The following is a 25,859-nucleotide window of genomic DNA, read 5'->3' on the forward strand; positions in this document are numbered from 1 at the left end:
GTGGCTGTGTCAAAGGGGGCTGGCAGCCCCCTGCGCCTGCTCTCTGTCAAAATCTTCCCAGCCCCAAGTCATCTGAACTTCCAGCTCTGGGCCACCCCACTTCCCAGCGCCTCTCCACGCTGAGGGTACAATGCTCAGTCTGTTTGTGAAACAGAGCTTTGGAGGCCTTAAACAAATTGTCCCCTGGGCCCAGGACAGTGGTGGCCATTCTCTTCACCAGACGGCCCCGTGAGGACAGCATCCCTCAAGAGTAGCAGTTGGCGAGTGTGCTTTTGACCTTTTCAACTTATTGTATTGGTATCTAGCCAAACGATTTGAGTTCATCTGTAGCGTGTGACACTCAGGAAACAGAGGAATGACATGCATACTGTTTCCTACCAAGTAATAAACTGCCTTTTGTGGTGAAGTGAATGAGGGCTTTGCTGCTGATGGCCAGATGCCCCCTTGTGCTGTTCAAGCACTGAGTGGAGCAAAGAAAATCTTAAAGGTCTTGAGAAGCTCAAGCTAGAGGGAGGTACAGAAAAAAAGCTCCCCTCTTTCTTCCCTGTAGGTCACAAGTGGACCCTTGCAGTATTTCTTCATGGATGAAATCCTGACCCCAGAGGAGCAGGGAGTTTGACACTGACACCAGAGGGGCCATCATTTCACCCCATGTAGTTTAGCATCTTCTTAAGCCTAAAAGAAGCAAAACAAAAGCTTCCCCAGGGCTGTTGAGCACTGCATGTCAGCTGCTCTGACTCTTCTGTGGCTGATCTTCAGCCCCAAACTTCCTCCAGGGTTTGTCTATTCCTCCCAGGGGACAAAAGCACAGATCTGGCCTCAACATGCCGTGGCTGTGGCTCCAGTGTGAGCCTGACAGGAAGGTCAGGTGGTATAGTCAGCACTAACTGAAATCTGTTTAAAAGTTTGGGTTTTTTCCTTTTTTTTTCTTTTTTCTTTTTTTTTTTTAAAAGGAAATTACTATCTTCATATTCAAATTACAGTATTCAGGAAAACATTTGTGTTCAGGTAAACTGATGTAGATTTTCCTGAATTTGTGTTTAAATGACTGGAAAAACAGGGTTTTTAGCTACTTGTTGCTTTACACATTGACATGGTGGCAGATCTGAGGTCAGGTACCTACTGGCCATAGTCATCAAGACTGTAGTGGCCAGTGATCCCTTTCTTCAGAGCTAGGAGGCACTGCTGCTGATCAGTGAAGATATTTGGTGAGGTGGAGTTTGAATTCCTGTGCTAAAGAAAAGATTTCTTGGCAGTGAGAGCGATCAGACTCTGAAGCAGTTGTCCAGAGAAGGTGGAGCCTCCATCTGTGGAGATACTCAAAAGTTGACTGGACAGATCTCAGCAATCTGCTCTAGTGAACCCTGCTTGCGCAGATGTCCAACCTCATCAATTACATGATTCTGTGATTTAATAAAACACCCATGTTTTTATTTGCATAATCATGGGCTGCCTTTTTGGTCCAGATCCATGTTTCCCATTGGATCTCTGTCCAGCACCTGCTCGCAGCTCTGGAAACTGTGCAGTGGCTTTGCAGGTGACTGTGCAGTGACTTGCCAGAAGCTTATATCACAGAGTGTCCAGCTGCTTGCTTTTCCAACCTCCTTTCAAGATGCCCATAAATACAACATTCATTTCTCGTGGAAAGGTTCTCTGCAGCAGAAAGGCTGCTGCCCATGTTGATCCTGGGGAAATGTTCTTGTCCACACAGGTAACCTTCCATTATGTACTTGTGGTACTGGAGTAATCCTTTACAATACAAAGCCTGTTTACAACCTGTATCTTGCTTCCACCTTTTTCAAAGGTTGATGCATTGCATAGTCTTTATGTCAGCGCTTTGCACATGGGTGAATCCTGAATCCTTTGAATTCTTCCTTTTTGACTCTCTCCCTATTGTGAAAGTCCTCAGTCCGGTGGTCACCATAGGCAAGTCTCTACTTTCAAGATATTTGAATTGTGTACTATGGGTTGTTGACTGACACATGAATTTTAGCTAATCTTTATGTTAAATTTCTTCTCCCAAACCCTGTGGGACTAAAATCTCTCTTTCTCATAGGAAAAAGATATAAATCTGACCCACATTGAGTCTCGACCTTCTCGTCTCAACAAAGATGAGTATGAATTTTTCATTAACCTGGAAGGCAAGAATGTCCCAGAGCTGGACAATATCATCAAGTCCTTGAGAAATGATATCGGAGCAACAGTCCATGAGCTTTCACGAACAAAGAAGAAGGACACTGGTAAGCATACACTAACAAAGATAACATTGACAAGCAGTATTTATGTCACATACTTAAATGACTTCTTTCTCCTGTAGCAAAGGAGTTCCTCTCAGATCTGTATGGCTGCATTTCCTTTCCTTTGCCTATTTTGACTGTGTTGTAAGATTTTTCATTTGGAGATTTTCCCTCAGTGTAAACTGCCATGCTGGATTTTTTGCCATGTTTCTGACTCCTGGGAACTGGTGTTACTGTGCTATGTTGTCATCTGTCTGGTTGGTTGGCAGCACTCACAGTCTCTCAAAGACAGCCTTGTTGCTGTTACTTGTTACATTACCTTTACACTACCTGCTTAAAATAACAAGGATAAAAAGCTGATCGGAGTTACAGGCTAAGGGCTCAACCTATAAATCCCTAAGCAAAGACGCAGGAAGCTATAGGCGTATCTATTTTCCCCTCCCAGTCTCTGCCCTATTTTAAAATAAGGCAGCATTTATATACACAGCTTTTGGCAAGTCATTCAGGGTGGCAACTTTTGTTCTTAATACAACCTGTGACATGAAGGGTGTAGGTGGCACCCGTACCACCATGTTCAATGCAGATGAGTTATCTTCTCAAGCCCAATGCCCAAAGTCTCATAGCCTTTGGACCACTGAGCACTGAAAGACACTGAAGGGCTCAATGCTTTCAGCCTTTTCCTATGTTCTTTGCCCACATGAGAACTTAGATGGAGACAACAAGTATCTCCATGTGGGATGCATTATATCTGTCTAGTTACTCTCTGCCCTGTTCAAAAAACCCATATAAAACCAATCACATTTTAAAAGGGCAAGCAGTTCCAGCAAAATCTGCAGCTGCATGCATGGGCTTTTCTTGTTGACGGTACATCAATTCCCCTGAGAAATCCAGGCCTTGATCAACCTTCTTTTCCCTCCCACTCTGTCCCCGTAATAAATCTGTGTCTGTTCAGTACCCATCAGAGTCAGGCCTCTCCAGTGACATTTTGTGGAAAAATGTCACCTATTGAAGGCTGACTTTTTGGCTCCCTGGATTCCGCAGGGAGGTCACCAAGAGTGTGTCCTGGAGACATTTACAATGCCTGTGCATTGTGCATCCCGGCTGGAGGACTGCCCTTTCTTGAACATTTATCCCAGAGAGCACGCAGGTGAAATGAAGTTATATTTTGACTTTTAAGCAATATACAGACCCTGTGAACCCGGTCAGACTCTGCTATCTTGTATAACGAATCCAAGCAGGGCCTGTCCCTATAATGCCAGCACTGGCAGGTGAGTACGTTATGATTGTGATTGGGCATCTAAAAACAGATGTAAAATTTGAAATCAGAAGATGGAGAGGGAAGTCCAGCAAGGGGTTATGTGGTCTGCCCCCTGGCAAAAGGCAGGAGCAGCTAAATCACCATCTGCCCTAAGCAGTGGTGATCTCCTGGGCTCCATGGTTCTGCTCTGCAGGGCTGCTCTGCTCCGATCAGTCTCACTTGCTACACTGAGAGCTGTTGACTTTTCCCCCTGCCCACCTTGGACATTGGGAACAGAAGATATCCATCCTCTTTAGACCAGCCTTTTTGGCCTCTTGTAGCAGTACCTTGCCCAACCTCGACCTTCTGTTCTCAGAACACTTGGTTTCTAGGCTTGTGGCTGTTCTCATTGCTCTTCTCTGGAGTGTCTCCAGTAGATTAAATACAAACCAGATATAACTATGGGCTATAAGGACTCTATTGCCCTGGTGAGCAATTAAATAACTATTTATTAAAACAATTGTTGCTTATTTGCTGTTTATTTGGGGAATCCTTCGCACAAAGTCCAGCTGTTTTCCAGATCCTCCTTCTTCAGATAGGAACTGATGGAAAAAGGCAGCATAACAAAACAAAATGTGACAGCAAAGTGCTGTGGCAGTGCCTTCCCCCTTGCCAAATATCTCTGGGACTTCAAAAATCACTCTGGCACAAATCTGGAAGTGTAGCAGAGGCAACAAGAGCCCAGACCTGAGCAAGGCCTGGTAGGGAGTGGTGGCATCCTCACAGGATGTTCTCTGTAGGGCTGGCATGTCCCTTTGAACACCTGGATTTATTTTCTGATTTTGATTTCGTGGACTCTGGCTGCTGCAGCCCCATCCTTGTGGGACCCTTGCAGCCCTGGGCTGAGATGAGAGGAGGGGACAAAAAGTCATCATTCTGGTCCCTGCTCTCCTTCACACAGGTACATGTGAATCCAACACTGTCCATCAACTTCCCTACTTTTGGGGCTTGCAGAAGCCCCTCACTTCTGCTATTGAAACTAGGGAGGCTCTGCCACCTCCTTTGGTGGGAGCAGGAATAACTCTATTCCTGTAAGAAAACCCGGGTGAGTTGTAATTCTATCTTTGGAGGGAAATAAAGATTTTGTGAGTTGTCTGTGCTCTTAATTCTTAGAGATTTGCTGGAGTTGAGGCTGCTTGCTACAGCGGTGGCTGCCCAGCATCCAGTCAGACCTACTTAAATGCCTCTTCAGATAACAGATGTGATTTTAATAGGATTTCAGACTTTAAATACTTTAGGTCTGGATCTTCCTCTTCCTTCCTAGGAACAACATGAAAGGGCATTAATACCTCCTTGAGATCAGTGCTGGTAATCCTTTTACCGTTGCCTTTGTGTCCTATCCATGACATTACATTTGAAGATGAAAAAGAGGAAGACAGATACTCTTTGGAGTTATCTCTCTCCATTCATGAGACAAAGGGACAAAAGCTTGATTAGGTGATTTATGATCATGTCAAATCAAAGAGGTTCTCTTTTGGGGGCTTTATTTCCAGAAGAAAGCTACAGGGCCTAGCAGATCTCACCGTTACTTTTTGTTTTCTAATTATTATTAAACAGTTAATAATAGACTTTATTAAAGTTGTGTATAAGCACAGGCCAGAGCTGGGTAGAGATACAGCTATAAATATCAGCCAAGAAAGACTTGTGAGTGAAATTCTGACCCGAGAGAAGTCAAAACTCCCATGGTCAGCTGTAGGATTAGGGTTTCACTGCATATTACTGTGTTGATCAAAGGGTTTTTTTGAGCTAGATTATCCTGTCGGTGCTGCAGAAAGGGGCTTGATCCTCTTCTGTCTCAGAGGGTAACTTGTGTTTGTTTACTAGTTTCAGTAATTCAGAAATAATATAAAGTGGGAGCAATTTATTGCCAAGGAAAGAGAGGAAGATCGATACTTCTTTTTTCCCTTTCCCTTTTTCTTTTCTCTTTTGTTATTATTTTTTTTCCAATTTCAACTTGTCCAGTCAAGCTGAAATCCCCAAAGAGTCATATTTTGAAAGGTCAGACAAGCCCTGCTTAAGGAATGAACTGTGGGTGGCAAATTCTGGGCTGAGGCAGCTACAAAGCAGAGTGAGATGGGAGCAGCCTGAGCTGTAAGAAGTGTGGTAAGATGCTGCCCTTTATCAGTGATGGCGTTAACAAATAACAGGCCTCACGGTGCCTTTGAGGTCAGCTTGCCTTTCAAATGTATCCTCCTGGCAAATTTGGTCATAACCCACAGATGGGATTGTGTGAAATTTTATTCCTAAAACATAGAATGAGAGCAGTATGCTTCCAGGGAGCAAAATCTCAGAAATATGGTTTATGGGGATATTATATAATACATATATATATTTACATTTTTATGCAAAGTGCCTATCACCATATTGATATGTGGGCAGGTAAAAGCTGCACAGGTTTTCTCCTGGAGGCAGTCTGGGCTCCCATGAGACCGATTCTTTCACTGCTGCCTGAAGATGCTCTCAGTCCTTCCTTGCCAAGGATTAATTTTGCTTATGCTTATGATTTGAGGAAAAAAAAAAACCAAAACCAACCTATTCTGCTCAGTTTCCTCTAGGAAGCACAAGCACACAGTGTCATTCTGGGAGCACTACCTTGTGGACAGTCAGAAGAAATTTCTGTGTTCTGTCCCTTCTGTATAGTTCAGTGGTAAACACGTTTACGTGTACTGTATTGGGCAAGGGATAAAAGAATGGCTCTCCCCTCCCGCCCTGGTCACTTAAACTGCTTTTAGGGTATTTTCTCAATTAAATGCAAATATAATTTTGGTTTCCCTTCCCTTTGAAGCACCCAGATATTTACCTATATCAGATTTGGATCAACAGTGTGATTTTAGCTGAAAGAAGGCCAGAAAAATGCTCTAAATCCAAAGGTAGTTTTAGGGCTTTGGATGAGATGGACTAGCAGTCACTGGGCCAGAAGTCCTTTGTACAGATGAAGAGATCTGTTGTGGAAACACAGGGCACCTCTTCATGGCTCTTTTTGGAAACAAGATTGGTATCTCCAGTCCACTTGGAGCCCATGAATAAAAATAATTAAATATTATTCTGTTGCAGCAATGGGAAATGCAGACTATTTATTGCATTTCTGTGACAAGCTGGGAGATGAGGTTCTGTAGGGGCCTTGTTTATTAAACCCTGAGGCTGACCAAAGCATTTGGGACTGTTTAAGAAAGGGCTAAACCTGGACCTTGAACTGCTATAAATTGCATAGACCTGTCTTTGACCCTCCTCACAATGGTTCGAATGGACGAGTTCTGCAGAAGTCCTCACTGCCACTGCTTTGCTGCTTCTCCTATAAATGGCTTATTAGCATTCTGCTAAGCATTTGACCCCATGGTAATTTGGTCACCACTTGGGTGTCCAGCAAGATCCCATAAATGCTGCCGTTTCACTTGCAGACAAATCAATATTTATTACTGATCAGCCCACGTTTGCTCTTCAGACCTTCACAGAGGCCCAGTGTTGCAACAGCTTGCCCTGGCAATTCATTAATGGCCATGCAGACAGACAGCGAGTCTGGCGAACGGGCTGTGAGAGGATGTTGCACACAAAATACGGGATAGATTCAGCCAGGGGGTAATTCGATTTGTTTTTTTAAATAGTTGCTCAGAGAGTTGGGAACAGCCTCCTGGCACACTACAGCTAGGCAGAAGACCCAGTAGCCCTTTTGCACCCTGGTCGCTGAAGTGAGAGCTGTATGGACTTGGTGAGTGTCCTGGGGCTGTGCTCAGGACCTTTAATACTTGTTTTCATGAGAGCTGAGAAGGCTTAGGGCTTTCCAGGTTCCAATTTAACACCAGCTATGCTGGTGCAAAAAGCGCTAAGCATCCATCTCCATAAACGAGAATGACCGTGTCAGCCTGGGAGTCAGTCTGTCCCAAAGTTTCTCATGAGCTCTGCACCAAGGACTTTGGGGATCTTGAGAATAAAATGTATTTAATGAAAGTAACTCACTATTACAAATCCATTTTATCCGTTCTTGAAGCGGCAATGATTCAAACCCTGCCCACCTAGATTTTCTCATTCAGGGCAGCAAAACCCGAAGGACACCACTGCTGAAATCCAATGCAGACTTCAGCCCCCATCAATTTGGCTGCACAGCCCCGATCCTCCAGGTCATGGTGCATCCCTGAGAATAGTGGTTATTCACTCTAACACTGACAAATCCTTTCCTGTGGGTCTGCCAGGCAGCTTTTTTTGTGCTCAACCCAAAAATATTTATCAGTGCGCCTCTTCCCAAGCTGACAGTGGGGAGTCTGAAGCACAATATAGTGAAGTGATTCCCTCACCATCACACAGAGTTCAGTGGCAGAGCTAGGAGATAAACCTGATGCCTGGCTGCCCATATAGAAAAGAGGAGCAGGATGGCTGAATGTTCTCCCCCTTCACATCGTGTGGGTAGTTACCCCTCTCTAGGACTCAAACACACCCTTTTCTACTCACCCTCACTGACTGGTTTGGCTGAAGGGTTTGGAGGTGTGGGGAGGTTGCTAACGGGAAGGTGAGAGTGTTTCTGGAGGAACTAGAACTAGTGGTACAACCAGCAAATAAATTAACTTTGGGAAGATCTTCCAAGGAGCGCTGCTGCCATCTAGTGATTTGTCCAGCTTTGGTTTTTAGGGCAAAGTAGGGAGTGTTCAGCCAGGAAAGTGGGACCAAGATCCACTTCTACTGCGCGGGAGAAGGGAAGGCACTGCCGGGAACTCTGCTGAGCCTCCAGGACGGGTCTCTGCAGCCCGGGGACCCCGGGACCGCCGGCCGGCAGCCACCAGCTGCTCTCCCTGGCCTTTCTGGGAAAGAAATTTGAGGGCTGCCAGTGGGAGTTTTGGATAGAGCCAAGATGGTGGAGAGACAGTAGGAGGAGTGATCACTCTGCGTGAGGCTGAGCTGTGGCTACCTAAAGAGTGCCCTATAAATCTGCTGTTGTTGCTCCATCCCCTCTGTGCAGGTGCCTTGCAGAATCCCAGCTCCACAAGTGCCCTCTGTGTTACTAGGCTCAGCAGAAAGCGAGGCTGAATGGTCCTGGAGACAGTGATCCTCTTATGCCATAGGTGGTCCCTCAGGTCCGGAATGAGCCCTATCAGCAAGGCTCTGCAGGGAGCTAGTGCAGCAGCTGCCAGCTAGGGATCAGTTTTCACTTGGCACAAACCCCAAAACCAGATGGGAAGGTATGGCTGAGTGGCAGGCACCCCAGCTGAGCAGAGAGCCGCACAAGGCAGTGAGCTGTTTTCCAAGCACTGACCGAGCAAGTGACACCAATTCATACAATGAAGTCAGTGAATGAACTGCAAACATTTTGTCGATAGAAAGACTGCTGAGGGCCCCTGTGCTTGGCCCTGCAGACATTTGAGTGCTATTAGCCTTGAAGTCCATGTTGCTGACTTCAACTCAGTGCGGGGAGCATAACGGACATGATTATGTGGCCTGAACATGGGGTACAACCTTAGATGGTGCCCATTCCTTAGTACAGTACAGCAGAACAGGAAGTGGTGCAGAGAGAGGTGATGAGAGTGCTCAAAGATAGCCCACGGTTTCTGTGCCTGAAATACACAGGCAAAGTCTCACCCTGGAAGATGATGATAGGTGGAGGGTTTGACAGGAATCTGTAAGATCCTAGGTGGCCTGTAGCAGGTGAATGACAACAAATGATGTTTGTATTTAGGAACTAATTAACATCAGATGAAATAATCAAGTTTAAACCAAAAGGGAGTAATTTTTCATATCATATGTAAAGAAATGACAGAGCTCAGTGCTGCAGAGTTTCCTGGAGATAGTTGTGTACTTGGGCTTAAAGAGCAATTAGTTGTATTTGTGAGAAGTTCATCACAGGCTATTAAATTCAGGCATGGCCGTAGCCTCTGACTCAGGCAAAAGGGAAGGGAAAATAAAAAGACACAGGCAGCTAGGGTCAAAGGAACAAAACCGTAAGAATGGGGCCCTAGAAGGGAAACTTAAGCAAGCTGAACCCAGAAGCACTGGCAGCTCTCCAGATGTGCACAGCTGAAAATAGTACCTAGTGGTTGTACCTACTGACGCACTTCCCAAAGTGATGATGGGGCAAGAGAGGGGAAAAGGCCCATGGTCCCTGCACTCCCTCCATTGAGCTTCCCTAGCTGAGCATTGCAGAGTGCTGGGGTGGTCAGGCCCAGTGGTGGCTGGCAAGAGCATCTCTAGTTTTGTAGGCAACCGGATTCTTCTGGAGGAGATAGAAAAGGGGGTTGCTGTCTGGTACCTGCACAGATGTGCCAGGCCTCTTGCTGTTGAGGGGGTATGTGGCAGGAGACTACCTGGACCACTGGGTGAGTACCCCTGTGGCTCCAGAAAGGAGGTCTGACGTGGGATGACTGCTCCATGTACCTCACAAACTGCCAAGATCCTCTCCTCATAGTGCAGTTGCCATGAAGACACTTGCCTTCCGCTTTCCTCTATTTGAAAACATCACATCTGGAAAGCCCTGTGATTCTTCCTTGACCTCCATTTTACGTCCCTCTGTAAAGGGAGGGTCACATGGGCATTACATGCTGTGTAGTCGGCGTGATCCCATTTCACATCCTGGCTGTGCTGTAGGCAGTGTGTAAGCCAGCCCCAGATTTTTAATTAAATGAATGCATAATTGTATAATGACTGCAGTAATACAATGCTAGTCTGAGGTATTAGGGTGCTATTTATCATTTTATTTCAGCATCCTAGCTTAATCAATGTTACCAAGCAGGTCTTAGAAGGAGATTTTCAGAGGGTCAAATAATCCTGTATTTTCTTGTTGTGGGGTTTCTTGCCATTCCTTCGAAATGGCTGACTCTAGCTACTGTGAAAGGAAAGATGCACTGCAAAAATCCCTACATTTTGGTAAGCCAAGGGACTAGAATAATAAACAGAAAATCACAAACATTACAAGCCAGCTCTGCACCGAGGACTAGAAGCTTCTGATGCTCTGTATTCTTTCAACAGTGCAAGACAACACAAACTCAAGCCAACTTGGAGGGTTTGCTCTTGCCTCCTGCTACAGGGAAAGGTCATTGCTTCCCTAAGAATTTGTCCCCTGCATATGTTTCTTTATATTTATGATGAAAAGATGGAAAGACCAGAAGGCCCTAAACCAAGTGATGAAGAAGCATACCACTCCGTTTCTGTTTTGCAGTGCCGTGGTTCCCAAGAAGTATCCAGGAGCTGGACAGGTTTGCCAATCAGATCCTAAGCTATGGAGCAGAACTGGATGCTGATCATCCTGTAAGAAACAGAGCTTTATTTTTTTTAAAACATGTTTCTAACTATTGGGACAGATGTTTATCTCATTTACATTTGCTGTATTTTAAGACGGGTCTAGTAGACTGAGTCTCACGTGGAATAGTACAAGAAGGGTACCACATTTCTACAGTTAGAATCAGCCCAGTCCCTGTATATGAAGTAAATGAGACCAAAGGTTGCTGTAGTTTGAACCTGAAAAGTCATAGCACTCATCAGAACACATCAGGGCCACCACAAGCACCCCTAGGTCTCCTTTTCCCAGCTGGCTTTGATGTGGTGACTTCAGACTCATTTTGTGAATTGTTAGCAACAAAAACTTCAGAAGCAGCATATCATAACCCAGAGATAGGACGACTGCTTTTTTTTGTCCTTGATTATATGCACTGAGTTTAGTGCCTTGTAATATGGTTGTTAAATCTGACGTGATTCTTGTATGGTGAGACACAACAAAAGAAAAGGTCCTTGTTTCAAAAAGTTTGTGGTTTGAATATTAGGGTGTGTTCATTGGCTTAGATGATAAAAACAATTTATTCAGTGTCTTTTCAGCTTTTCCAGATACAAGAATATTTTCTGCTTCTGTTTCTTTGCCAAGCAATCAACTTAGTTTCATTTGTCAAAACACACTGAGTTCCATGCAGTGCCACAGAAATTGCTGCTATTAGTTTAATTGAGATAGAGTGATTATAAATAAATTACATGCAGCGCAACAAAAATTGCTGCTATTAGTTTAATTGAGATGGGGTGATTAGTCATTCGCTACCTATTGCTTAATTCGAGGTGTGTTACGTATCATGTACAACGATTCATGATGTTCAGTGTGGTCATCTGAAAGGCAGAATGAAAGGAGATACACTGAGTCAATAGCCCCCTTGTGTGTCATACAGGAATAGACTCAGCCTGTATTTGAAAAAAGAAACCAAACAACAACAACAAAATGTTAAAAAGAATGCAGCATCCCTGCTCCAGTTCCTAGAATTAGTTAGTGAGCAGTTTATGCCTTAAAAAGGAACCCCAGCTGCTGGGATAAGTAAGTGTGACAGTACACAGAGTGCAGAAAAAGAGAAATTAAGGGAGCCTGTGTTTTAGTAGTTAAGTGATAAGGAATTTAATCACAAGTGGCACTACAAGAGGTTAATCTTGGACAGTGCATTTTCTAGGCCATTGGCTGCCTCTTTTTGACTCATACACTTTGATCCCCACTTTACTTCTTGGATTTTTTGTGACCCTTCAGACCAGCTGTGCCATGCACCACTAAGAGGTGCATTTGTGAACTGCTTCAGTGGCCAGTGAGTTATTTGTATTTGCCCTGCAGCAGTGTGTCCTAGCTTGGAAGGGTGTTTCTCTGCTTTAGGTGGTGAAGACAGTCCTAGCCCTGAGGAACTTTGAGTCTGAACAGCGGGCACGGTGGGATAAGAGAATGGTTATCCTAGATGAAGATTTAGAGATTATATTTCTTATCCCTGGTTTTATTGGTAATTAGCTGCAAAGGTCAAGCTCCCAATCACAAGGTCTATTAGGCGTTCTCTGTAGTAATTAAATTCCTCCAGACGGTTGAATTTGTAGTACAAATAGGGCTTTTTTGCCTGTTAAGTGCCTGCTGTTCTAACAGTTTAAAAACGGGCACCTTTAAGTGTGGTTCATGCTGAAATTCCACCTAAGAAGTCTGATTGAGTCGATGAGTGTCTTTCTAATGTGCTTTAACTCCCTCCCCTAGATCAGTCCAGCCATGCCAGGAACTGTAACAAGCTTCATGAAAAACCAGAAGGACATAGATACCTGAGTGCTGCTAATTCAGTGCCTTGCTTTTGTGAGAGCACCTTGCTGGTGCTGTAAAGGAGCATGTTTCCCTTTTTTGCAGCAAGTGGAAATGAGAAAATGAAAGGTCTTGGGGTGCAAGAGGTGCTGCAAGGCTGTGGCTGAATGGCTGCTTTCGTGGCCCTGCAGACTGGGAATGAGTGGTGCCTGCTGTGAATCGAGCCGGGCAGGATGGTGTGAATTGAGCTGGGCCGGATGGAGGCAGCTTCTCCCATTACCCTTCTGCACTTCCTGGACTGCACCAGTCATGCCCACAGGTGTTCAGTGAGAGGAAGGCTGTTTACCCTCTACACTTATCCAGGGACTGACCATTGCTGTTTCCCATCAGGGGTTCAAAGATCCTGTGTACCGGGCCCGGAGGAAGGAGTTTGCAGATATCGCCTACAACTACAGACAGTGAGTACTCAGTGCGTGGGCAGAAAGCAAGCTCACATCTCCTGCTCTCACCCTGCTGGCAATCCCTAATTTTCCACAAGTGTCCTCCTACTGTTGGCTTTTCTTTGCTATGTGTTTAAATCTTCCTGTTCATGCGTTTATCCCTGAATCAGAGTAAAACAAAAGTAAATTGTTCCAGGCACATGTTCACAAGAGAATGTTGCCTCCCTTCTTTTCCCACAATACTCCCGTTCCCCACCTCTGTGGTCTAATTGAGCAGCAGACTCTGTTGCTACTACAAAGACCTGAGCATTGAATAAAGCTGCTTCTGGTATTCTTCCCATTAAACCAGGGCTGGGGGAGGAGTGCCCATCATTTACATTAAAGCAGGAGCTGCATACATTATTAAAATAATGAATAGCTTATGGTTCTGATGCTAATCCAGCGCCTGATACTCTGCTTTTATCATGTCTGACCCAGCTGCAATCAGCAATTTGGGCTCTCATTTCCCAAGAAGAATAAATGAATAGAGATGATAAATTCAGTTAGAACAGGCTTGCTTGATTGTTTTCAGTGATCAGATCTGGAGAACATAAAATTCTGTTCCCAGAGCAACTCACACATTTATATTGGTACTACTGGGCCTGATTCTTGCTGAGACTTCTGAAAATTGTGATTGCAAATGTTAAAGTAACATAACGTTGTACATTTTGGGCTGCACTTTGCACAGGACTGCAATGAAAAGATAGTCCCTGAGCCAAAGAGCTAATCTAACCACAAAATGAGAAACAAAATTGGACTGTTTGATGGCAAGTGGAAAAAGTCAGGTGAAAAATTTGGGGGCCCACTTTATAGCTAGAAAAATTGGAAAACACTTTGTGGCCAGGTGTGTATGGATCTAATGCCCATTTATAGGCATCCCATGGAAGATTTACCTTCCCTGCATAATGGATAGCAAATTCTGGTCTTTAGTTTTCAAGATTTCACCAAATTCTACATAGAAATAAAACAAAAACCATGTTAACCACCTCCTCCCCCCAAGATTCAAACTGAAACCATCTTAGAAAGATGAAACCATTATATTCCAAGACATAACTAATTAATATTTAGTCTGTTATCCAGATCCTCAGACACATTGGAAATAGAGACTATACTGACCTGGACCTATTATCCCCCAAACACCTTTTATGTGAAGATCTTGGACTTTCCTATTAGGTCTTTCAGTAACAGAGCAGTAAAAAAAAGAGAGGGTGCGAAAGTCTACATCTGGGCTTCTGCTTGTGGAAAGAAGGCATATGTTTTCCAGAAGTTTCGGTGTTGATTCAGGAAGGCCCAGATGGATCTGTGATGTCTTTGCTCTGGGTATTACACCTAGTGGTCATGCCTTTCAGGGTCTACAGTGGGGAGGAGAGATCAAGGGGTTGTCTCAGCATGGGGGGAAGAGATGCAGACAAGAGGACAGGAGTAGAGGGTCAACAAAAGTTATCAGGTTTTATGGGAAATATCTAAAAAAATAAGTGTGGTTAGCTTGTGAAGGTTCTACACATCTACAAAGGTGAGATGGGTCTGTTGTTGCTTGTCTTGTATTCTTCTTCCCACCATCAATTTCATCCTCCTCTCTGTCCCTTCTTTTGCACCTATTTTGTCCTCCTTACTCCTGCTGTTTGCCTCTCTACTCTGCCTTTGCTCTGTTGCCTTCTCTCCATTGTTTTTGTTGAATGTTGACTGCTTAATTTTTTTGTTAAATGCTTTATTTCCCTACCTTCTCTCTTCATTGCTTTTAGCTTGCCTCTTCCCTCTGCCTTCCTTTGCTTCTGGCCTTCCTGCCCCCTGAAATTTTTTAATTGAAATTTGAAAGATTTCTAAGCCATAGCTTCCCCCGGTAGCCCTGGAAGGTGGTTGAGGATTACTTAGGAGTGCTATAGGAACAACGGTCCCTCAGCAATCCTCATAATTCAACATAATTTTAAAGCTCCACAGATCAAGGAGGGCTGATACAGAGAGTTAGAAAATGATGGTGCTCCAGAGGAGCTGCCCGGAGGCTCAAGATAAAAATGAGGGAGTAGGAGATGGTGGGGTGTCATGAAGGGTTTAACAATGGGTCTCTGGGGCTTGGAAAGCTCCAGCATTATTCCAGCAGTGATGTTAACCCTATTAAGTTACTTAAGACCCTTTGATTTTTCAAAGAGGCTGGATTCACCTATGGCCCTATCATTATTGCTAAGGAATTGACTATTCACAGGAGGCCAAACTATGTTGCTTGTGATTGCCTAATTCCTGCTAGCTTAAACATAAGCTAAGCACACGGAGGCCCGAGGGTGGGATTTGACTCTTTACAATTATAAAAAGTCAAACTGGCTGGAGTCTGTATCTGTTAAAGCACAAAGCACAGATCAGAATTTCTCTGCCCCTCCTAGAAGTAGAGATTTCTGAATCTGACGGTTTCCTTGTTGTAACCAAAACAATTAACGTAATATGTACTAGAACAAGAAATACAACAGCTGCTCCCTATCTAGAAATGCAAATAAATTGAAGCCAACAGCCAACAAATGTTTTTAGAAAATCATCTTCATAAGACAAGTAAGCACTAATTTACTTTTACCACACTAATGCAAGGAGCTATTTAAAGGTCAGTATCTCAGATGAGGTCAAGAGTCCTTCCCAGCCTATGCCTAGGGGCAAGTGAGGCTTGTTTTGCACCTGCATGTTGGACCAAAAGTATTTCTCCTCCTGCACCAGCAGCTCCTGTCCAGCCCATGTAAGGTTCCTGAGTATGATGCTGGTGGCATAGGACGTTTTCTCTGTCACTCCTATAGAGGATATCCATTTTCTTTCCAGTGGCCAACCTATTCCTCGAGTCACCTACACAGAAGAAGAAAAGAAAACATGGGGCACTGTCTTCAGGGAGCTGAAGAGTCTCTATCCAACTCATGCTTGTTATGAACACAACCATGTGTTCCCACTGCTGGAGAAGTACTGTGGCTACCGGGAGGACAACATTCCCCAGCTTGAAGATATTTCAAAATTCTTGCAGAGTATGTTTGAAACACATAAAAGAGCCAAATCGAATGAAAGACCTCAGCTGTCAGTGGAGGTGGTGCTTCCAGAGATGGAAAAGCAGTCCTTATTTAATCACAGGCTCCCTATGGTGCTTGGGCACATCAGTTAGCCTGTGCCCCAGGTTCCTATCTAAAGATTCCAGGGTCACGATGGTACAGATGCTCAGATACTGTGATGGTGGTATACTGTTATGGGTAGAAAATTCTTTGCTCTTTCACAATTCAACTCTTTTTAACATAAGGAGAGCAAAGAAAACAATTAACAAACTTTCTACTGAGAGGAGTCTGAATAAGGATAAATCAAACACACTAGCTGTTTTTATGATGCCATTTTTTTGTCCCTTCAGCCTGCACTGGGTTTCGCCTGCGTCCTGTTGCAGGCTTGCTCTCTTCTCGGGATTTCTTGGCTGGGCTGGCCTTCCGAGTATTCCACTCTACACAGTATATTCGCCATGCGTCCAAACCCATGTACACACCAGAGCCGTAAGTACTTTGTCACAGAAAGTGTGTAAAGTTGCAGTAGGCTAACAGCAGGGTCAGCCCAACTGATGATAATCGTGTGGGACTCTGGAGCACTCCTGGGAACAGAGCTAATGGAGGGTGGCCAAGTGACTGCTCTCTTTTGAAAATATTTTTGGAAGATTTCTAGTCTTTTTAACAAGCTACATCTTCTTTTGCAAGTTCTTAAGGGATGACTGAGACAATTTTGCTACTGAAGGCATGCTTGCATGGTGGCTGGGATGAGAAAGAGCAGTGTACAAAGGCATTTAGCTTAGCTATTTGCACTCAAACAGTGATGTGAAATTTAGTGCAGAAATGGATCAACGTGTTGGAAGCAAGCTTGTGGCAGCAAGACAGAGGAAGCCCAGATTGCTGGTCTTTTCTCTTTTTCAGTCCTATCCCTGTCTATTGTCCTTTCCTACTTCCTGTTGTCAAAAGTTTTCTTCCTCTGCTTCGTATTGTTGCCATTCTCCCTTTCCTCACTTATAATTACGTTGGTTCCTACTTCTTCCCTCAATCTCTTTTTCCTGTCCATTTTTCTGTTCCTCATTCTTCTGATTTTCTCCCCTGCTTCTGCTAACCCCATTCTCATCCTGCACAAAGCTAGGCTGAATGTCTTCCACAAACTTGACCCTCCTGAGGAGCATCTTATCCCTTTCCCCTTTCTATCTCATCAAATCACTTATCTGTATTTGAAAAATCTAGCACTCTTTAGGTGAGTTCTTCCCCAAACACGCCTGCCCAGCTGCCAACTTCAACCTGTGATTAAAACAGTCCTGCCTGAGGAAGGGTAATCTTCCACCTCCGAGTGGGAGGCTGTGGGTCTGAACAGGGACTGGAGCTGAGCTCTTGAGGTACAAACTGACACCATGGTGAATTGTCTTAGCAGCCTGAGCTTCATCTAAATAGGTTTCTTGTCCTCGAGACTGAAGAAGTCCATGTTCTCTTTGGTGGGGTGATTTTTTTTTCTGGGCTTTCCTGAGCTGGGGGAGCAGTTGAATGGATGGTTTTCTTTCGTAAGGAAAACCAAATAATGTATCAGCTTTCCTCTGAAGGATGTATGATGACAAAAGCACAGAAAACGCTGGAGTGTGCAAGTGTTTCCTTCACAAGAATAATTTTAGAGCAGTAGGTTTTCTTGTGAGTCTTGAGCATTATTTGCCTGTAGGAACAAATGCATTGCATTCTTGACTTTGTACTGACTTTAGGGCAACCCATCCAACATTGCTGGACCTTTCCTAAATTAAAGTTAATCAGATGTCATGTTTTTCTGCAGTGATATTTGTCATGAGCTGCTAGGACATGTGCCTCTTTTTGCTGATCCCAGTTTTGCTCAGTTTTCCCAGGTAAGTTACTCAGTGGTTATGCTTTTTATGTAATCGAACGCACCAGAGGCTAGGTAATTCAGAGAATGAACCAAGAGCTATAAGTCATGGGCTGACTTACCTTCAAGCATACCATTTAAGAGTGGCTGAGGCTGATTTATTTATTGCTTGAAATCTTGACACAAATCCTTAAGTGAACTCATACTCCAAAAGTCTGTCTTGTGTGAGTTGGTTTTTTTTACAGGCAAACCCTCTGGGAAGCCTTCACCTAAAAACCTTTTTGTAGATGTTGACCCTTCTGAACAAATTTAAACATCTCATGAGTCAGATGAATTATTGACCCACCTTGCAGTCCAAATTTTAGAGAAAAAGGAGGGGTTTTTTTGTTTTCTATTAAAGCCACAGAGGAGACTGAGTGAAGTGAGGAACTGTCCCAGCTGCAAGCATGGGAGAAGGCTGGAAAGGAGCTTTCTCTTTGGTAGCGTTAATGTGTCTGGAAAAGAAGCTAAACCTTGGTGAACGAGTAAACTTTTGGCTGCATATTACCAGAAAATAAGAAAAGACACAAAGAAAGAAAGTCAGAGAGAAAGAAAGAAAGAAAGAAGGAAAGAAGGGAGAAAGGAAGGAAATATAAAGTCAAGAAGAGAAAGAAAAAGAGAGAAACAAAGAAAGAAGCATGGAGGATGGAAGGGTGGAAGAATGAAAGAACAGAGGAAAGAAAGGAGGGAGGGAGGGAGGCAAGGAGAAGGAAAAGAAGGAGGGGAGGAGGGAGGGAGGAAAAATGGACTTGGCATAACATCTTGCTTAAAAGACAAAGTCAACTTGATGCGGTTAATAAGCACTCAGTATTTGCTCCTCAAGCTCTGCCCTTTCCTAGAACTGGCCTTTCCTTCAAGAAAAGTCCTGCTGCACCTTGGCTTATTGGGATTTGACATGGTGACGGCTGCTCCCATGCTCTTGGGGGGGTGGGGTGGGGTGTGTGTGTGTATGTGTGATCCTCTGATTTTTGCACTGTGCAGTCCTCACAGGATTAAACTGAAAAAAGTACCTGGTTATATATAGTCGTGTGTGGCTGTCTTCTGAATCCAGCTATTGCATGCCTCCTGGCAAAGTCTCCATTAGTGTATGAATAAGCTCTTTCAAATCAAGGTCTCTCATTCAGAAAAAATAACTCATTCAAAGCTCCAGAAAAACTACAATCAGGGCCCATCAAAACAAAAAAGGAATATTTCAGGTGTGTGGGTGTGATTGATTTGTCTCCTTTTGACTGTATTATTATCTCAGATGTGCATTGTAGACTTGATCAAAAGCCTGTCAAAGCAAGAGGAAAATTATATTTGACCTCAATGGGCTTTGTACCAGGCACAAAGGATCATGTCTTGTAAATGACATTTGGACAAGACTTTTTGTTCATTTCTGGAGAGATTTTTGGTTAAAAATTGATGTTGTGCGATAGGAATATGTCCTGTAAACATTTGTGTGTGGTAGTAAGAGATGGTAACATTTAAAATGTGAGAAATTACGTAAGACGAGACAGGAAGAATGTTTGCAATAAACAACTTGAAGAATAATGGTTTATTGTTACAGGAAATTGGACTGGCATCTCTGGGAGCTCCGGATGATTTCATCGAGAAACTTGCTACGGTAATTTAATAAGAGTGAGGGCTCAGTTTTCCAAAGCACTCTGTGTTGTCTTAATTGTGCTGCCACTGAAGACACTGATAGAACTCCCGTAGAGTTGAATGGAAACAGAGTCAAGTCCATGATGGGAGAACCCCACCCTGAAACAGTTGCATTAAAGGAAAATAGCATTGGCACCCTTGATTCAAAGTGACAGTTGTGATTAAACACAGAAGCCCAGACAAGATTTCCTCCAGCACAAACATATTGGGCAAGAAAAGATTGCATGTTTCTACATCCCCACAGAAAATTTCAGGAGGCAGCTTCAGTAGCTGTTGTACCTGCAAGATTCTCTTCTCTTCTACCCAGCCAGGCAGATAACGGTCTCTGCAGTCAGTGTGGCTCATCCGAATCCTACTCTGAGACTACTGAGACCTAGAGTAAACTTGGGCAAAGCATTGCTCTGTCTTTGCTCCTTCTGATAGAAGAGTTAGTTCTTCTGAGCCAGAGCAAGTATCCCTTCAAAATGACAGACCTAGATGTCAATGTAGGCCACACACTGCCTTCCTTCAAGTTGCGTGAGCAGCCCATTCCCACTCTTGCTCTTGCAGATAGACACCCTCTATGTGAAACAGGACACAAACTTCTGTCAACTAAGGTTTGAAGTTCAACTTTGGTTGGCCAACTAAAATGAAATTTTATTGCTGTAGTTTCATTTTTGCTGCCCTGGTAACAAATGTAAGCAGAGTAAAACACAACTGTGTTTGTCAGGGAACAGAACTGATTTGCAGGCACATCGAGTCTAGCACTGTGCCCCTTCTAGGAGATGAATTTCAGTTTGTGGGGACATTTATTGTATTTATACAGTGGATATTTGATGCATGGCATCAAATTTTAAATAGAAATTTAAACTCCAAATGTATTTAAAACAATGATGTGCACCTACGCTTTTTGATCAAGGAATCATATGGTTCTGTGTGATTTTCTTCCTAGGTTTATTGGTTTACGGTGGAGTTTGGACTATGTAAGGAAGGTGATTCACTCAAGGCATATGGTGCAGGGCTGTTGTCTTCATTTGGGGAGCTGCAGGTGTGTTCTATAAGATGACATTTCAAAGATGTTTATGATAATTCAAATTTACATTCTGGATATCTTCACATCCCTATTTTGCTTCATCCTTTGTGCATCAAAGTAGCATGAAAAGTTGTACTTTGCTGAAGAGCTCTAATAAATGTGTCGGTGTGTATATAAATGGGAGACTCATACCTGCTTCTTTCCTAGTAGGTGACAATGTCATTGTATTCCACAGGGACAACTTTACCCTGTCTGAAATTGGGTGGTGTTCAGTAGCTCTATTTTTTTTTTTCACAGGAATCTCAAGCAGTTTTTAACTGAAATAAATTTCTGAACTTTTTGCTCATAGTATTGCTTATCAAGTGAGCCTGAGATTCAGCCTCTTGTCCTGGAGAAGACTTCTGTGCAGAAGTACCCTGTTACTGAGTTCCAGCCTGTCTACTATGTTGCTGAAAGTTTTAAAGATGCAAAAGACAAGCTAAGGTAATGCAGTCGTTCCACACAGGCTCAAATTCTTGTCCATTGCAAATACAGTGGATTCCATTGACATAACAGGTCTTGGGTTGACAGTAATGTTTTGAGAGGCATTAGAAAAAGTTGGGCAATGCTTAAAGAGACTAAGCAGTTGTTACACTCAAAAATTTTTTATGGGCAATAAGGGGAACATACTTTATGCATGAAGCCAAGAATTTGTGGTTAGTTTAATTAAGAATTTCATCTGTATAACGAAAATGCACCAAAAAAATTATAAGTGCAATTGCAGTGATACTAACACTTAGGATCAAAGTCAGATAATTAACACAAAACAAGTCCCTTTAACAATGCTATAGTTAAAAGTTCTTGTACAAAAAACCTCCTAGCATCTATTCCTTTTCCGCTTACGCTCACCCTTACACTTTATTTTGTCTTGTAACTCAACAGTTTCAGCCTGGTAGTGGGGGTTGAAGTTGTGAAGTAATCTGCATCTTGAGATCTTTAGAGCAAGACTGAAATATTAATGAATGGTGTTTTTTCCTCTCTTTTGTGAAGAGGTGGATGGTGTTGATGCATCCTTTCTCCTTTTCAGGTTTCCTCAAGGCTATTTTTTACATTTTCTAGCATGCTTTACACCTTGCTTTTTCTACATTCTGCAAAGTCTGTGCTAATTCTGACTTTACTATTTATGATAAATATTTCTTTTTCTTTGTCCTCTTTGTTTCCTTTAAAACTCTTTTTTTTTTTTCCCCCTCAGCTCATAAGTTTGCTTTACTGCGAACAACTAACCAGTGGGGAGTTGTTGATAGCCCAGGGACCACCAGCATCATCCTATGCTTGGATCTTTAAGGTCTCGGTTATCAGTCCATGCTGGTATTCCTTCGTACTGCATCATTACTTTAGGGTCAGACTTAGCTCACTATGTACAGCTCAACTACTTGCTATTCCTGCCTATGCAAAAGTTATTAGTGATAGGCATTTTAACACACAATTACTCAGAATTAAGCAAAGCAGAAACAAATTAGGTAGTAGCTACATGGTCATTAGACAATTGTTATTGCAGCTAAACCAAACTCCAAGCAAGCTTAATAACCCCAGTCCTGAGGTCTGTGTGGTTATCTTAATACAGAGCGTCCAGCTTGTTACCAGCAGCGTGTTTACAAGCCTACAGGGCTACACAGTAAATCTTTCTCTCATCTATGACTCAAATACAAATTCAGTTCCAGTTCAACAAGATTTTGAAATAATGGTCCAAGTTCGATTCTGGTTCTTGAAACAGGAATGGCTCAGACTATGTTTGGGCTTCAACAACAATGTTTATATTTCTCTTAAAAAAACCCACCACCGTATTCCTGGATGTTAGCCAAGCCACTGGAGATTAACCTTGGTTCACATTCAACAAATTTTTCACTTGAAGATGCCACACAGGGACTTGTCCCAGACATGCAGTCTGCTCTCTCTCTCGCTCTCATTCACAGATAAACACATACTGAGACTCAAGATACTCTGCCGCCCCAGGATCCCCAACCCCAAGGTCTTCCTAGCTATCTCCCCTGCTGCTTTCTCAGTCATCATAAGCTTGCGGCATCTCCTTCTGTCCTTTTCTCTGGATTAATACCTGAGAATGACAGCCTTCTCTTCTGGTTTATGCTGTACATATCCTGCATGCAGTTTCTGTCTTCTCTGTATACTTCTCATACTGACTAGCAAGTTCCTTGAAAAAGAAGGTGATGCTGCCTTACTCTATACAAACCATCTTGGAGTTTCTTTTATATGTTTTGGTGCCCAAATTGGAAAAGTGATTAAATTGAAATAGAGATCTGGGGTTTGGTCCAATGTCTGTGTTTATGGCTTGCACCTGGACACGTGTGATTGTGTAATAGAGAACCTCTCTGAAAAATTATTCTGAGGTTGACCTAAAATATTTCATCTTATGGTATTCATGTTCTGAGTGGGCTCTTACCTTTAGCTGAGATTTAAGGAGCCTGTCTTCTGATATGGATTTCTCCCTTAGAAAATCTGGGCTGATGTCACTAAGCATTTTCATCATAGCCAAGATAATTTTTTCCACTGTCACACCTTGTGGCCTGTTTATACTTGACTCTGTGTGAGATAATGGCCTTAGCTGATAATATTTAAGACTAACTGAAGGAGCAATGCAGAGGTAGCATCTAGCATATTCCACTGTTCTGGTCATATGGAATTTACCATGCTGAGTCACAGCCTGTATAGTGGGGCTCCGCAATCAACTCCTGCATGCTTTCCTTCATCTTTCAGCAATAACTTCAGTAATGCGAAGCAGATATATAAGCCAGTATCCCGCTGGAGTATACAAGGAGCCTGGAACAACAGCTCTGTCCATTTCATCCCACTCAGAGTCCTTCTTTCCGCAGTTCTATGGTTACAAAAATTAATGTTTTCCCAAGACCCCAAAATCTTAGTGCTTCTGCCATGGAATTAACTATTTTGCAGCAGGGAAGACTGCAAGTAAGGGGCTGCAAGAACGCTGCTTCACTCTATTGACTGTCTCGTATCTCTGCTATGACCTGGAAGCCACTAACAGCTATGCCAGAACTTAGCACTCTGCTTGCTCCTTGGTATGCCAGGATGGCATAGGTACTTGACCGTATTTTCCCAGAAATCGCAGACTTGGATAAGAATTCCTATATTTTGCATTACTTGAGAGAAAATGATGTTTTCAAGTTTGGCAAATCCCAATAGCTACATAGCTGGCCTATAGCAGGAGCAGTGTTGCCATGCCAATAGCATAATTAACTCTGGGAAAAAACTAAGGTGGTAAGGACAAACGCAGATTCAAGCATGTTGCAGAATGCTGTAGGTCTCATCGTTTTTCAGGAATTTCAATGATTTAGTTTTGCAGATTATCTTATTCCCCTCATCAACAAATGCACACCAAGAAGAGTGAGTTACTGAAAAAAGGAGCTTTTCAAATTTGTATATGTTTTTGTATTTTTGCCTCAGGAAATTTGCTCAAACGATTCCTCGTCCTTTCTCTGTTCGGTACAATCCCTACACCCAGAGGATTGAAGTCTTGGACAATGCAAAGCAGCTGAAGAATTTAGCTGACACTATCAATAGTAAGGAACTACATACCTGTTACTTTGAAATCCTCAGAACTTGGATAGAAATACCAATCACAAAGCAGATTTTCTCTGGTTGCATCTAATGCACTGAGCCTGACGAAGATAAAGCAACACAAATCTCCTTTCTGGTGTAAAATTTGCTTCCTAATTCTAGCCAAGCTTCTAAATAACATTTACATTTGACACGTAGTTTGTAACATTTGAATTTTAGTGAACATGCTAGAAAAAGCCAGAGGGCTTTGTGATGGATCCTCATGTCTGGCTTTAGCTGTTCTCAGTAAGGAAGAAAAGTAAAAGTTTGCCTTAATCACTTTTTCTTTGGCCGTTCTAGCCTTTTTGCTGATATATTCCCCCTGTAACATTGGCTGGCCTGCTGAGAGCCAGCACCCCTAATCCTGTGAGCTTATCCTTGTATGGCTGATGAAGACCTTTTGTTACCTCTGCAGACCTTACTTCAGTAAGAACCTAATAAATGCATCCAATCCAGCACTTCTTTCCTCACCTTAGTCTTTCAGGGAATGGATATAAGGGTTAAATATATACAGGAGGGTTAGAAATGGTCTGGCTGTAGAATTAACTGCTCTCATTATTTCCTTTGCAGGTGAGATGGGGATCCTTTGCAACGCCCTCCAGAAAATAAAGTGAAGATGTGCTGTAACTTGATAATCACTGGCTGCTGACCAGAAGATGCCATATGCAAATGCTAGTCTTCATCTAGCCTCAAGTCAATTATCTTCCTGTGTACTGCATCGATGTTTATGTTATGTATCTTAATTACTGTAGATTAGCACAGAAATAGACATCTGCAGGTGACCTTTGACTCTTTTGGCCTTCAGGCACTAATCCATTTTTTTCTCCCTAATGCATAAAAATGACCTTTGTTCTGGGAATCTGGGGAAAGCCTCTGTATATCTTATGCCAAAGGTTAGCAGAAAGATGAGATCTCCACCATGCAGAGCTGTAGTCAGCGGCAGCTGTGAGGTTATGTTACCACCCTGTTGTTTTCTCTCACAGTCATTCTCTCCTCAGTCCCTCATATTCATCTGAGGTTCCAATGGAGTCCAAACTCTACACCTGTTGGGAAGCATACAAGTACTGCTTGGCCCTCTTTGTACCACACAAGCACCTCTAGCCTATTTTTTGTTTGTTTGTTTGTTTTTTCCTAAGAATATGATGCCATTGATCCAAAGCACAGATGCTAGATGAAACTACAGCAAGTATTCTGCAGACTCATTAACAAAAATTTATCACCATATATAAGTATACTGTATTTGCACAAGCACCAATCCCAAAAAGTTTGGGTTTGTGAAAGTCAAGAATGGTGTATGCTGTGATGTGTCATTGATCTGCAGAACTGAGTCTCTAAGCAAGGCACTGAGACAGTTCATCCAGAGCATGGAGTCTGTGCCTCAATACAGTGCCCACAAAAAAGCCCCTTCAGATAAGAGTTACCTAAAGGCAAGCCTCTGTGGCTTTTTGCAGTTGGATGTGAGATCAGTCTGTAAATACTTTTTGCAAGCAAGAAACCACTCAGATGTTTTAACAGGGCATCAAGGCCTTATTAGTCCAGTCTCAGAGCTGTGATGGATTCAGAGCTGATTCAGGACCAGTCAGCTTACAGAAAGGGGAGACCTCCCTTAATAGACATATGCAGCTGCTCACCGTGGAAGGCTGACATGTGAAGGCTACCTTGTGTTGTATGTGTTCTTCTCTGAGAGTTCTTTATTCAACAT

At 43.1% G+C, this 25,859-nt stretch overlaps 1 protein-coding gene across 1 annotated transcript; it reads left to right on the forward strand.

Annotated features, from left to right (window-relative positions):
- Positions 1-2,056: 2,056 nt before the first annotated feature.
- PAH (phenylalanine hydroxylase) lies at positions 2,057-24,921 on the forward strand (the record flags this gene model as incomplete). The annotated part of the gene is made up of 11 exons (XM_010131334.1): positions 2,057-2,240; positions 10,673-10,761; positions 12,923-12,990; positions 15,808-16,004; positions 16,376-16,511; positions 17,806-17,875; positions 19,442-19,498; positions 20,468-20,563; positions 20,898-21,031; positions 24,005-24,120; positions 24,728-24,921. Coding segments are annotated over 11 exons (1,191 nt in total), but the record flags the coding sequence as incomplete, so codon positions are not given.
- Between the last annotated feature and the right edge of the window lie 938 nt (positions 24,922-25,859).

The sequence above is a fragment of the Buceros rhinoceros genome, unplaced genomic scaffold (genome assembly GCF_000710305.1).
Source record: "Buceros rhinoceros silvestris isolate BGI_N320 unplaced genomic scaffold, ASM71030v1 scaffold42742, whole genome shotgun sequence".
Lineage (NCBI taxonomy): Eukaryota > Metazoa > Chordata > Aves > Bucerotiformes > Bucerotidae > Buceros > Buceros rhinoceros.